The sequence below is a fragment of the Curcuma longa genome, chromosome 12, assembly GCF_044706935.1.
Source record: "Curcuma longa cultivar G26 ecotype Majalengka, Jawa Barat chromosome 12, ITB_CL_G26_1.1, whole genome shotgun sequence".
In the NCBI taxonomy this organism is placed as follows: Eukaryota; Viridiplantae; Streptophyta; class Magnoliopsida; order Zingiberales; family Zingiberaceae; genus Curcuma; species Curcuma longa.
Genome location: NC_133872.1, coordinates 4,185,963 through 4,198,901, shown reverse-complemented (window position 1 = coordinate 4,198,901; position 12,939 = coordinate 4,185,963). Strand labels below are relative to the sequence as shown.

Below are 12,939 nucleotides of genomic sequence, written 5' to 3'. Positions count from 1 at the left end.
TTTTAAAACTACAGGGCGATTCTAAAAATATAAAAATTAGTGTTTTGACTTATGAAAAAGTCCAAACTGCACACCTTCCACAAAAGTCAAAACAATGACGAATACATATTTCTTCAACCTGGAGGTTAAAGAACCCAGTTGCAGAGGTCTCAATCGTCCAACGCCAATAAATCCGGCAACCCAGTCCACACCTCCGCCCATTCCTCCTCCTCCTGCGTCGCCACCGCGCTCTGTATCTGCTCATTCCATCCGATGATGGATTGCCGCTGCTTGTTCCCCGGCAAGGGAGCATTCGAGTTCGAGATTGATGAGGACGACTCGCTCGATCCTTCCGGCACACGCACAGGAAAATTGAGCTTGGCGCGCGCGCCGCGGAACCCAACGGCCGCTGCGTCGTACGCCCGCGCCGCTTCCTCTGCCGTCTCGAACGTCCCCAGCCACTTCCTCACCGCCCGATGCGGGTCGCGGATCTCCGCCGCCCACTTTCCCCACGGCCGCTGACGCACTCCCCTGTACTTGCACTTCTTGTTCCTCTTCCTCCTTCCTTTCCCCTGCTCTCCAAGCGCGTCGGCGGTCGATGATTCGAAGAAGTCGCACCCGAGGCAGCCGGAGATTCCGCAGACGCCGCAGGTGACGGATTGGAGGAGCGCTTCGCCGCCGGAGAAAGGCTGGCCGGAGATGACGTGCGTCAGAGCGGCGACGACGATGGACTCCTCTTGAATTCCGTAACAGGGGAGCCGAATCGAGCGCTGCTCCTCCGCCTCCATGTGATCGGTGACGCTACAGGGACTTTCGCCGGAGACAACTGCGCTCCTTGTTCGACCGCTCTGCTTCATCGTCATCGTCTGCTTTGTCTCTGTGACAGTCGGAGAGGTCAAATGGTGGAGTATTTAAAGCGCGGGAAAAGACCGCGGATTTTGAGCGTTCGCGAGCGACGCACGTCACACCTGAGAGAAGCAACAGTTTGTGGGAAGCATTCAAAACGTTTAACACGTGGGGAATTGGACGCTATCGTGGGTGCGATCCAACTCAGATGGAGACGGACGGATATGGCACTAAAAGCCAACTGTATCTGGTGATGACGTAACTGGTGATTCGAACGCACGAGGCAAGATGCATCCAACAAATTAGATGGATACAATTAACAAATTTATTTAAGTAATTGTTTAATTATGCCGACCTGATAAGTTTTAACTTTTTAAGGACGCCATTAAAATGGAATCGAATTGAATCAAATTAATTAAAAATTAAATTAATTAATTTTTTAAAATAAATTAGATCGATCAAATTTTTCAATAAAAATTGAATAAATCAAATTGATATTTTATCAGTTAATTTAGTTTTTGACCGAATTAACCTAAAATTTTATATGAGGTAGATAAAAAAAATTTATTCTAAAATAATTACATAAAAAAATATTTATTATGCAAGAATTTTTTTTAGAATTTATCATTTATGAAAAAAATATTTAAAATTCATATATATTTATGATAGAAAACTATTATGTTCAACACCATAAGTTTCCACATTCTACATTAATTTACCTGCTTGGAGATAAGGATCTAGAATTTAGATGATGGTGCAGGGTATTGAGAGAGACCGATACTGCCTAAAGCAGAATGTACTCCAAGAAATTTTTTAAGGTCACCATTAACCTTGTTGCTCCCATATGTGTGTTGATTAGCAGTGACAGGTTCCAAATGAGTTTCTTGTCTTCTAGCCACTCCATGCTGATGAAGCATAATTATAGCTTGAGGATTTAAAGAAAATAATTTTCTATCCATCTTCTCTCTGTTTCATGTCCAGCTGGAGAATTAGAATTATTGATTTTATAGGCATCCACCTGATCATTGAAGGTATTTCAGGCCTTAATGTTTTAATATCTAACCTCTCATAAAAAAGAATAGAAAAATAACCTCTAATAAAAAAAGAAAAAAAAATCAAAGAGGTGCAAACTACTCAAATCAAATTAAAAAGGTATAAACTATTGAAGTAAATTAACATATATTTAAGGTTGAAACTTCAGAACATTGAGATTATTACTTAGCTATTCAGCTAGCATTTTAAATTTTAAATTTAACCATTGAAGAAGTTTTATTGTAATCATTGAGGAAATTCTGTTTGCATCTTGAACATTGTATTTTAACACTAATTAAAAAGGAAAGAAAATAAATAAACAAAATAATTTTCTGACAACTTCGGTTATAAATGGGCTCAAAGATATTTTAAAATTTATTAATTTCATTGTTAACACAACTTCTTCCTTGATAATAGAAGTTTGTTTCTTACCTACATTTGACACAAGTAAATAATAACCAAAATAACACACAAATATGCCAAAAATTTTAAGATGACAATAAATGTAGGGACAAAAGTCATTCATTGATATATCAACCAACACAATATAGCCATATAAAAATAAATCAGCTAAGATAACCAACACAATAAAGTAAAAAACTTAATTTTCAAAAATTTAACCATTACAAGTTCAACCACTACAAGTTCAAAATTAAGAACTACAAATTTTACCAAATGTCAATTCAAAATTTAAAGAAGTTTTTGAACAGAATACAATTAAAATTCCTAATACAACACAAGTAGATGAATAATTGACAACACAAGTGGATGAATAATTGGGAACACCACAATATTGATTCTTGCATGACGTGGTAACATGGTGATTTTTATTTTGTCCTTGAAACTTCGACTCCTTGTGATATACTTGTTTCTAAATGATCAAAAAATAAAAGTTTGAGAAGTATGCAATTAGGAAAAGAAACTATTACAATTTCTAAATAATGAAAGTCAATTTAAATAAAATATAATATTTAAAACATACCATTGATTATGATCTCATTCATCCATGTATTGATGTTGTTGAAAAAGACGAATCTATTATAATTTTTGAGAATTTTAACAAAAAAAAATAAAGTTAAATACTCGATAAGTTTATAATTATAAATAAAAATCTAATGAAAGATCAATTTCAGATTGTGGTACGGAACAACTATTATCAACATCCATATTTGATAAATCTCCTTGCATTGATATCAGACAAATATTAATCACAATTCACAGATGTACAAACACTGTCCAAAAGATTGCATGATGTTACAACATTGTTCAAAATATAATTGATTAAATTCTATAATTGAAAGGTAAATATGAAACTTAAATATCAGAATATCTAGAACTTAAATTCAATAAAAATTCATATGACCAATAGAAGATCAATTACAACGGTTAATTTTAAAATATTAAGCATATACAACTTTCATATTTACCCTGGCCCTGCTGCCCACATTGATTGGTGATTGCTAACGCCCTCGAGCCTACAACAAGAGCCAGAGACAGGAGAAGAGAGATCTGAGGTGGAGTGACGGAATCTCAAAGAGTCAGAGTCCTAGGCGCCCTCTCGCGAAAGCAAAGATAGGAGATCGAGGCAAGAACGATGGTAAGGTGCTTGCGACAGAGCAACGAGAGAAAGAGGACTAAGGTGGACGGTGAACAGGCGGAACCTCGGAGTCACAACCACTCACAGGCGCCCTCTCGCAAGAGCAAGGAAAGGGGATCGAGGCAGTCGTCAACAGCGTGAGCAACATGAAGGCGCCGACGGAAAGAGCAACGATCGACGGGAGAGGATTACGACAATGGAGATTGAAGAAGCGGAGGAATCGGGATGGAAGTTGTCACGTGGTGTGAGTGAACGAGCAGAAAGCGGATACAGATTTAGGATTTTTATTTTTTCCTTAGCAATTTTATATTTAAGTCCACTAATTTATTAAAATTTTGATTTTTTTTTCAATTTAATCGAATAATAAAATTTAAAATTGAACTGAACTGAAATAATTAAAATAATCAATTTTTTTATAAAAAATTTAAAATTATAAAATAATCAAATTAAAATTTTAAATTTGATTGATTTGATTGATTTGATCGATTCATGGTCAAGACCAACAAACCAAATTATTTAGGAACAAGACAAACTCTCGCTGTCTGATTGACGTGGCAAAAGGCAACGCCGCCACTTTTCGGTCATTAATTTTGTCCAGGCTGGCGACAGTTAAATCCGGATGTTTTCGCCGTGGGATATCCGCGCCCGCCCGCAGCAACTGCTACATATATGCGGCGTGGGCTTAATATTTGCCAGCTCACCGTGAAAGTTCCAAGGTCCGTTTCGATTTATATTAAATATATCTTTTTTTAATTAAGTCCAAATTCACGCGTGGAGTAAATAAATATGAAGACGACTAAATCAAACTGCATTAGATTAATAGATTCAAAGCTTCTAGATAAAGACATAAAAAGGTTCCAAGCCAATTCAATTAAAATATTAAGAATTAAACTGCATAAGAATTTTCAAATCACTCCCAGTCTTTTGATTTTTTATAAAAAACACTTTAATTTATTAATGCAACTCTAAATTAAATTAAAATATTAATTTTTTATACTTAAATCAAACCAAATCAAATCAAAGTAAAATAATAATAATAATAAAATTACTTATTTCATCAATTATTTACTTTCGCATAAAAGTCATTCCACCTTTGAAGCTACTTTGATTAAAATAACTTCAAGGAGATTTTTATTTTTTTTTTGTACTTTTCTCTTTTATTTTTACTTTTGTTTCACTTTCCTTTTTTTAATTAGCTATTCAAAAAATTTAAAAAGTTTTTTCCCCTTTTTATTAACGTTCTTTTGTTATTTTTTAGAATTTTTTTATATTAAAACTCCAAAGTTAAAAATAAAAACATGAATAGATTTAGAGAACTACCAGGAACATAAATTTAAAACATGTTAAAATTAGCCCTTAGTGTCAATTCGGATTGAGTTGGACTCGAGTTGGACTCAAGTCAACTCAGATTGTGTGAGACTTGAGTTGAGACTCGAGTTGGACTCAAGTCACACAAGCCAAATTCGAATTTGATTAAAAGGTTATCATGCATGAGATGCATGATCATTAAAAAGCTGCATGATCTTCCTTAAAAGAAGAGAAAGATTATCATGCATGAGATGCATGATCTTCATTAAAAGAGGAGAAAGATCTTCATGCATGAGATGCATGGAATTAATAAAATATTAATTTCGGAATTAATATTATATTAATTTCCCCTTCATCCTTATATCTCATGGTGGGATATAAAAGAGGGTGAGAGGCTCTTGATGAAGGGGTTGTTGGATGCTCTTGCTCTCCCTCTTCTTCTCTTCTTCTTCCCTTGGCCGAACCTCCTTTGTGGCTAGCACCACAGTTTGGTTCTTCTCCATCTCAGTGTTCGTGTGGATACCGTGGAGGCGCGAACACACTGATCGTGCTGAGATCCGACGACCTTGAAGGCAAAGAGTTGCTGTCGGGATTGCGAAGGGCACGCATCGAAGGTAAACTCGATTCTAGTAGGTAGAATCGTCAAACGAGTATGTTTTTCGCATGGATCTTCTGGAGGGATCCTGTTTTCCGCTGCGTTATATGCGGTTTAATCGGTTTTTCGCGCATATAGATCCCTACAGTGGTATCAGAGCCACTTGCGAAAGCACACTCGTTTTTAGTTTTATATGATAAAACTTAGAACTTTTTATTATGATCTGCATGTTGATCATGAGATGATCGGACTGATCAGATCTGATGGCATCAATCTGATGATGCAGATCGGACTGATCAGATCTGATGGTACCAATCTGATGGTACAGATCTGATGGTGTCGCAAAGGCGGAGCTAATCGGACTGATCAGATCTGATGGCATCAATCTGATGGTGCAGATCGGACTGATCAGATCGGATCGTACCAATCTGATGGTGCAGATCTGATGGTACCGATCGGGTGGTCTTGGGTTCATCATGATGAACAGTATGGGCAGCGACTCATTCAACGAGTCTAAAAAATAATTTGCTTCGGGGGCGCTGCCCCCGAATCCCCCGCAAGGGGCGCTGCCCCTTGACCCCGCCCGCTAACCGTGGCGTTGCGGCTCATATTTTGCTTAGGATCATAATAAACAGTTTTATTTAGTCATTAATATTTTGAATGTTATATGACATGGTGCATGGTTATGGCCTCAAACCCCAATGTGATTGGATATGTGTGTGTGTTTGTTGTAATTCATAATACGGCCTGCGTGTCGTGCCTTTCACCTTCATTATTCTGGTTGTAAAATTTGTTTACCCTCAAATGTAACTTGAGGTTTCTCTCATATTGTAATGTACAATGAAGAATAATTCTACACTACTGGAGGACGGTGCAAAGGATGGAGGCCAACAACACATGACAACCAAGGAAGCACTTGGAGAAGATGCTAATCCCTAGGTTGACCATTCGCTCTTCTCATTGGCTTGAGAAGATCGTAGAAAGGGCCATAACCATGTCACGTTTATTTTATGCATATATGTGATGTATGTGATGCTTGTATGTGATGCATGCGTAGTTAGTTGTCACAAAATTAGGTCACTTATCATATGCCTACCAAAGTTTAATACTCACGATTACCTTGTTCAATCGTAGCGCGTTTGCCAAAGCAAAGTGACTCGATTTACCTCGGTAAAGTGCGACAGGACAATTGTGATGTCCGACTATTAAACTTTGGGTTTGACTTAACTAAGCTCTCTCAATTAGATTGATGAACTTAGAGGCATAGCTCATACGAGACATCTTCCTACATTATACGAATCTTGGGCGATTAGCCAAAGCTAACTCAAGATGAGTGGTAATTTAGAAGGATATCTCATGTGATGGGCATAATGAACAAATTTTGTTGTTCATATAATTTATACAAGAGTTACATTAGATGTAATTGGTAAGATGTACCTACCTAACTTATACGAGTCTTGGGCGATTAGCCAAAGCTAACTCAAGATTCGGTATAATATGGATCTTGTCCCACTTTGTGACCAGTGGAGAATCATTTAGTTAAAGGCCTAATTAAATGATTGAAATATGATACATTTCTGCATTTTCTGTAGTGAATATCACCATGACATCAAACACGTCAAACTCTCTCTCTCTGCGATCTGTCCTTGATAAGGACAAGCTCAATGGAGCTAACTTCCTGGACTGGTACAGGAACTTGAGGATAGTCCTCAAACAAGAACGTAAACTGTACGTCCTTGAGCAGCCCATTCCTGAACCACCCACCCCTACGGCCACTCGTGCTGATAAGGATGCTTATAAGAAGCATCAAGATGACGCACTAGATGTGTCATGCCTTATGCTCGCCACTATGAACTCTGAGCTTCAGAAGCAACATGAGTCCATGGATGCCTATGATATGGTTGGGCACCTCAAGCAACTATATCAAGGACAGGCGAGGCACGAGAGATTCGAAGCATCGAAGGCCTTGTTTCAATGCAAAATGCAAGAGGGAACTCCCGTAAGTCCCCATGTACTCAAGATGATTGGGTACATGATTGGGTACATTAGAACTTAGAGAGATTGGGATTTCCATTGGGCCAAGAGTTGGCCACTGACCTTGTTCTACAATCACTACCCGAAAGCTACAGTCAATTTGTCATGAATTACAACATGAATGAAATTGACAAGTCTTTACCTGAGATGTTAAGCATGTTGAGAACTGCAGAACTCAACCTTAAGAAGGCAAAGCCTGATACCATTTTGATGGTAAATAGAGGCAAGGGTAAAGGCAAGCAAAAGCCTAAAGGGAAGGGTAAGACCCAAACCAAAGGCAAGGGTAAGGTCAATGCATTGAAACCCAAAGGTGGAGTGGCTAAAGAAGGAACCTGCTTCCATTGTGGTGAGACCGGACATTGGAAGAGGAACTGCAAGCTATACCTGGAGGAGGTGAAAAGGAAAAGAAGTGAGACTTCTGCCTCAGGTATACATGTTATAGAAGTCAATTTATCTGTTTCGTCTTCTTGGGTATTAGATACCGGATGCGCTTCTCACATTTGTACTAATGTGCAGGGCCTTCAAAAGACTAGATCATTGACTAAAGGCGAAGTGGACCTACGAGTAGGCAATGGAGCAAGAGTTGCCGCTATTGCTGTAGGAACATATACTTTGTCTTTGCCTACTGGGCTTATCCTCAAACTAGAAGATTGCTGTTATGTGCCTGCTTTAACTAAAAACATTATCTCTGTTTCTTGTTTAGACAAGAAAGGTTTTTCTTTTGTAATAAAGGACAAGTGTTGTTCTGTTTACTTAGAAGATATGTTTTATTGTAGTGCACATCTTGTGAATGGACTTTATCTTCTAGATCTTGAGACCCCAGTCTATAACATAAATACCAAACGGTTCAAATCTAATGATCTGAACCAAACATATCTCTGGCATTGTCGCTTGGGTCACATAAATGAGAGTCGCATATCCCAACTCCATAAGGATGGACTTTTGGACTCATTTGATTTTGAATCATATGAGGTATGCGAATCTTGTCTATTAGGCAAGATGACCAAGACTCTTTTAGTGGACAAGGCGAAAGAGCTACTGATTTATTAGGACTCATACATACTGATGTATGTGGGCCTTTCAGTATAGCAGCTAGAGGAGGCTATCAGTACTTCATTACTTTTACTGATGATTTCAGTAGATATGGATATGTGTATCTTATGAGACACAAATCTGAATCCTTTGAAAAGTTCAAAGAATTCAAGAATGAAGTACAAAACCAACTTGGCAAGAGTATTAAGATGCTTCGATCAGATCGAGGTGGGGAATACCTTAGCCAAGAGTTTCGTGACTATCTAGTTGAGTTTGGGATTAGATCTCAACTCACTCCACCAGGAACACCACAGTGGAATGGTGTATCTGAAAGGAGAAATCGTACACTATTAGATATGGTACGATCCATGATGAGTCACACAGATCTTCCTCCTTCCTTTTGGGGATACGCTTTAGAGACGGCTGCTTTCACACTTAACCGCGTCCCATCTAAGGCAGTCATAAAGACACCATATGCGATATGGACTGGGAAGAGTCCCAAGATGTCTTTTATGAAGATTTGGGGTTGTGAGGCTTACGTTAGACGTCAAGTCTCAGAGAAACTAGGACCCAAATCAGATAAGTGCTATTTTGTAGGATATCCCAAGGAAACAAAGGGATATTACTTTTATAATCCCACACTAGGCAAAGTGTTTGTTGCTAGAGATGACATTTTTCTAGAAAGAGAATTTATTTCTAGAAAAACTAGTGGGAGTCAAATTGATCTTGAAGAAGTTCAAGATACACAAATTAGCACTGAGACCTTGATGGACACCGAACAGGAACCTCAAAGTGTTGAGGATATGGTTGCACCACAAGGAGTTGTAGAGCAACAACCTGTTCAAGTAGACCATGCTCTACGCAGATCTGATAGGACACGTCGTCAACCTGAGAGATATTCATTTCTCTTGTGTGACAACGATGATGTTGTGATAGTTGATCACAATGAGCCCACATCCTATCAAGAGGCTGTAATGAGCCCAGATTCTGAGAAATGGCTGGAGGCCATGAGATCCGAAATGGAATCCATGTACACTAACCAAGTATGGACTTTGGTTGAACCACCTGAGGGGATCAAACCCATTGGGTGTAAGTGGGTCTTTAAGAGAAAGACTGACATGGATGGACATCTGCATACCTATAAAGGGAGATTGGTGGCAAAAGGATTCAAGCAAATTCATGGTATTGACTATGAAGAAACCTTTTCACCAGTTGCGATGCTTAAATCCATTCGGATCATGCTTGCTATTGCAGCTTACCATGATTATGAGATCTGGCAGATGGATGTCAAAACCGCATTTCTGAATGGAAATCTTCTCGAGGATGTGTACATGACACAACCTGAGGGTTTTGTTGATCCAAAGAATGCTGGAAAGGTATGTAAGCTGCAAAAGTCCATTTATGGATTAAAGCAAGCTTCTAGAAGCTGGAATCTTCGATTCGATGATGCGATCAAATCGTTTGGTTTCATCAAGAATGAAGATGAACCTTGTGTCTACAAGAGGGTTAGTGGGAGCACAGTTGTATTTCTTATCTTGTATGTGGATGACATACTTCTCATTGGAAATGATATCCCTATACTAAAGTCTGTAAAGACTTGGCTTGGGAATTGTTTCTCAATGAAAGACTTAGGTGAAGCAGCCTATATTTTAGGCATTAAGATCTATAGAGATAGATCTAAGAGATTGCTTGGCTTAAGTCAGAGTACATATGTTGACAAGGTGCTTAACCGTTTTGCCATGCAGAATTCCAAGAAGGGATTTCTGCCAATGTCACATGGTGTGAGCCTTTCGAAGGCTCAATGCCCTTCTTCTAAGGAAGAAAGGGACCGCATGGATCAGATCCCTTATGCATCTGCTATAGGGTCTATCATGTACGCCATGCTATGCACTCGCCCTGATGTCTCGTATGCTTTGAGCATGACGAGCAGGTACCAGTCAGATCCAGGTGATAGTCACTGGACAGCCGTCAAGAATATTCTAAAGTACTTGAGAAGAACTAAAGAATATTTCTTGATATTTGGAGGCGATGAGGAGCTTGTTGTAAAGGGTTACAGCGATGCTAGCTTCCAAACGGACAAGGACGATTACAGATCGCAGTCAGGGTATGTCTTTTGTCTAAATGGTGGTGCTGTGAGCTGGAAGAGTTCAAAGCAAGCAACAGTTGCAGATTCTACTACAGAGGCCGAGTACATTGCTGCTTCAGATGCAGCAAAGGAGGCAGTTTGGATCAGAAAGTTTGTTTCTGAGCTTGGTGTAGTTCCTAGCATTGTGAGCCCTATAGAGCTTTATTGTGACAACAACGGGGCTATAGCACAGGCTAAGGAACCTCGTTCTCACCAGCGTTCCAAACATATACTACGGCGGTATCACCTCATTCGAGAGATCATCGATAGAGGAGATGTACGGATATGCAGAGTAGATACTGATGCTAACATTGCGGATCCCTTGACCAAGGCTTTAGCACAGAGGAAGCATGATGGTCACACTAGGTCACTGGGTCTTAGAGATTACAGTGATTGGCACTAGTGCTAGTGGGAGATTGTTAGTGTCAGCCCTTAGTGTCACTCATGAGATGATTGTATAAGGGACATATGTATCATATTCACTTAATAAAGGCAAGGTTTGCTTATTATATTTATTTCTTATCTGTGCTATATGAATAAATATAATAATGTCCTTGAGTAGTAGGTTCTTGTCTACAACATATCAATTGGTTGAATTGATAGTGAGAGATTGTAGACATATATAGAACACTACTCTTAACTATTCCTAGTCGAGCATTAATATGCAAGGACAATATTAATGCGTTAAGACTAGCATGTAGGTCAATTGATGACTTAATCTCACAAGTCATGGATATGTGATATCACGTTGACACATGGGTACATATTAGAGACTATGTACTGAATAGACCCGCCATGAGAATGTTTCATGGATCGTTATATGAGTGTCATAAACATTCTCATGTGACTATTGGTATGAATAGTCCTTAGACCTGAAGTCACTACGGTTCCCTACATAACGAGTTGCATACTTTGGCTTCGTCAAACGTCACCCGTAACAGGGTGACTATAAAGGCGATCACTGGGTATGCAATGAGTTATGCGGAGGGATGTGAGTGATGTAGATGGGATCTATCCCTTCCATATGACGGAAGCGATATCTATGGGCCCCTTGATAGAGTAGGACTACAGAAGTCATGATCATGCTTAAATAAGTCAATATGAGATATTGAGCTTATTTGATTGAGTAGTCTACTTGGAGATCAAGAAATTCATGATTGATAAGAGGATGACACGGTCTATGCCTCATTGATCAATCTAGATATCAAGGATAGAAGGACTGAGTCATACAAGATAGTAGTCACGGAAAGGTTGTGTCGGATCTCGACATTCTCGTCACTTGGGTAGCAATGATGTATTGCTAGATGCCGCTCATTGCTTATGTCTCTAAAATGGTTTTAGAGACATTGCCAACGTTACGAGAACCTATTGGGTCACACACTTAGAACATGTGATTTGGAGATGATTCATGTGATGAATCATTAAGCCATTGGGTTGAGACTAATGTAGATTAGACTCATTGAGTGGGACTCAAGGAAGATTCATTGAGTTGGACTCAAAATGATTCGGATTACAGTGATTGACACTAGTGCTAGTGGGAGTGTTAAAATTAGCCCTTAGTGTCAATTCGGATTGAGCTGGACTCGAGTTGGACTCGAGTTGGACTCAAGTCAGCTCAGATTGTGTGAGACTCGAGTTGGACTCAAGTCACACAAGCCAAATTCGAATTTGATTAAAAGGTTATCATGCATGAGATGCATGATCATTAAAAAGCTGCATGATCTTCCTTAAAAGAAGAGAAAGATTATCATGCATGAGATGCATGATCTTCATTAAAAGAGGAGAAAGATCTTCATGCATGAGATGCATGGGAATTAATAAAATATTAATTTCGGAATTAATATTATATTAATTTCCCCCTTCATCCATTATATCTCATGGTGGGATATAAAAGAGGGTGAGAGGCTCTTGATGAAGGGGTTGTTGGATGCTCTTGCTCTTCCTCTTCTTCTCTTCTTCTTCCCTTGGCCGAACCCTACTCTTGTGGCTAGCACCACAGTTTGGTTCTTCTCCATCTCAGTGTTCGTGTGGATACCGTGGAGGCGCGAACACACTGATCGTGCTGAGATCCGACGACCTTGAAGGCAAGAGTTGCTGTCGGGATTGCGAAGGGCACGCATCGAAGGTAAACTCGATTCTAGTAGGTAGAATCGTCAAACGAGTATGTTTTTCGCATGGATCTTCTGGAGGGATCCTGTTTTCCGCTGCGTTATATGCGGTTTAATCGGTTTTTCGCGCATATAGATCCCTACAACCGTTATCATAATCATTAATTGACTATTATATTTTTATAATTGTCATTTAATGATTGTGATCCAGTTGGGGTCGAGATAGATTGATAACGGGCAAAGAGTTCAAACAGGTCAACTACAAGAGATACATCTATTAGCG

General features: G+C 39.1%; 1 protein-coding gene across 1 annotated transcript; it reads right to left on the bottom strand.

Moving 5' to 3' along the window:
- Window positions 1–19: 19 nt before the first annotated feature.
- LOC141843259 (ethylene-responsive transcription factor ERF109-like) lies at window positions 20–854 on the bottom strand. The gene has a single exon (XM_074731318.1). The coding sequence runs from the start codon at window positions 840–842 to the stop codon at window positions 150–152; it is 693 nt and encodes a 230-aa protein (XP_074587419.1). The 5' UTR covers window positions 843–854; the 3' UTR covers window positions 20–149.
- Between the last annotated feature and the right edge of the window lie 12,085 nt (window positions 855–12,939).

Coding starts and splice junctions, on each gene's coding strand:
- LOC141843259 (XM_074731318.1), bottom strand. CDS start 842: ATGACGATGAAGCAGAGCGGTCGAACAAGGAGCGCAGTTGTCTCCGGC.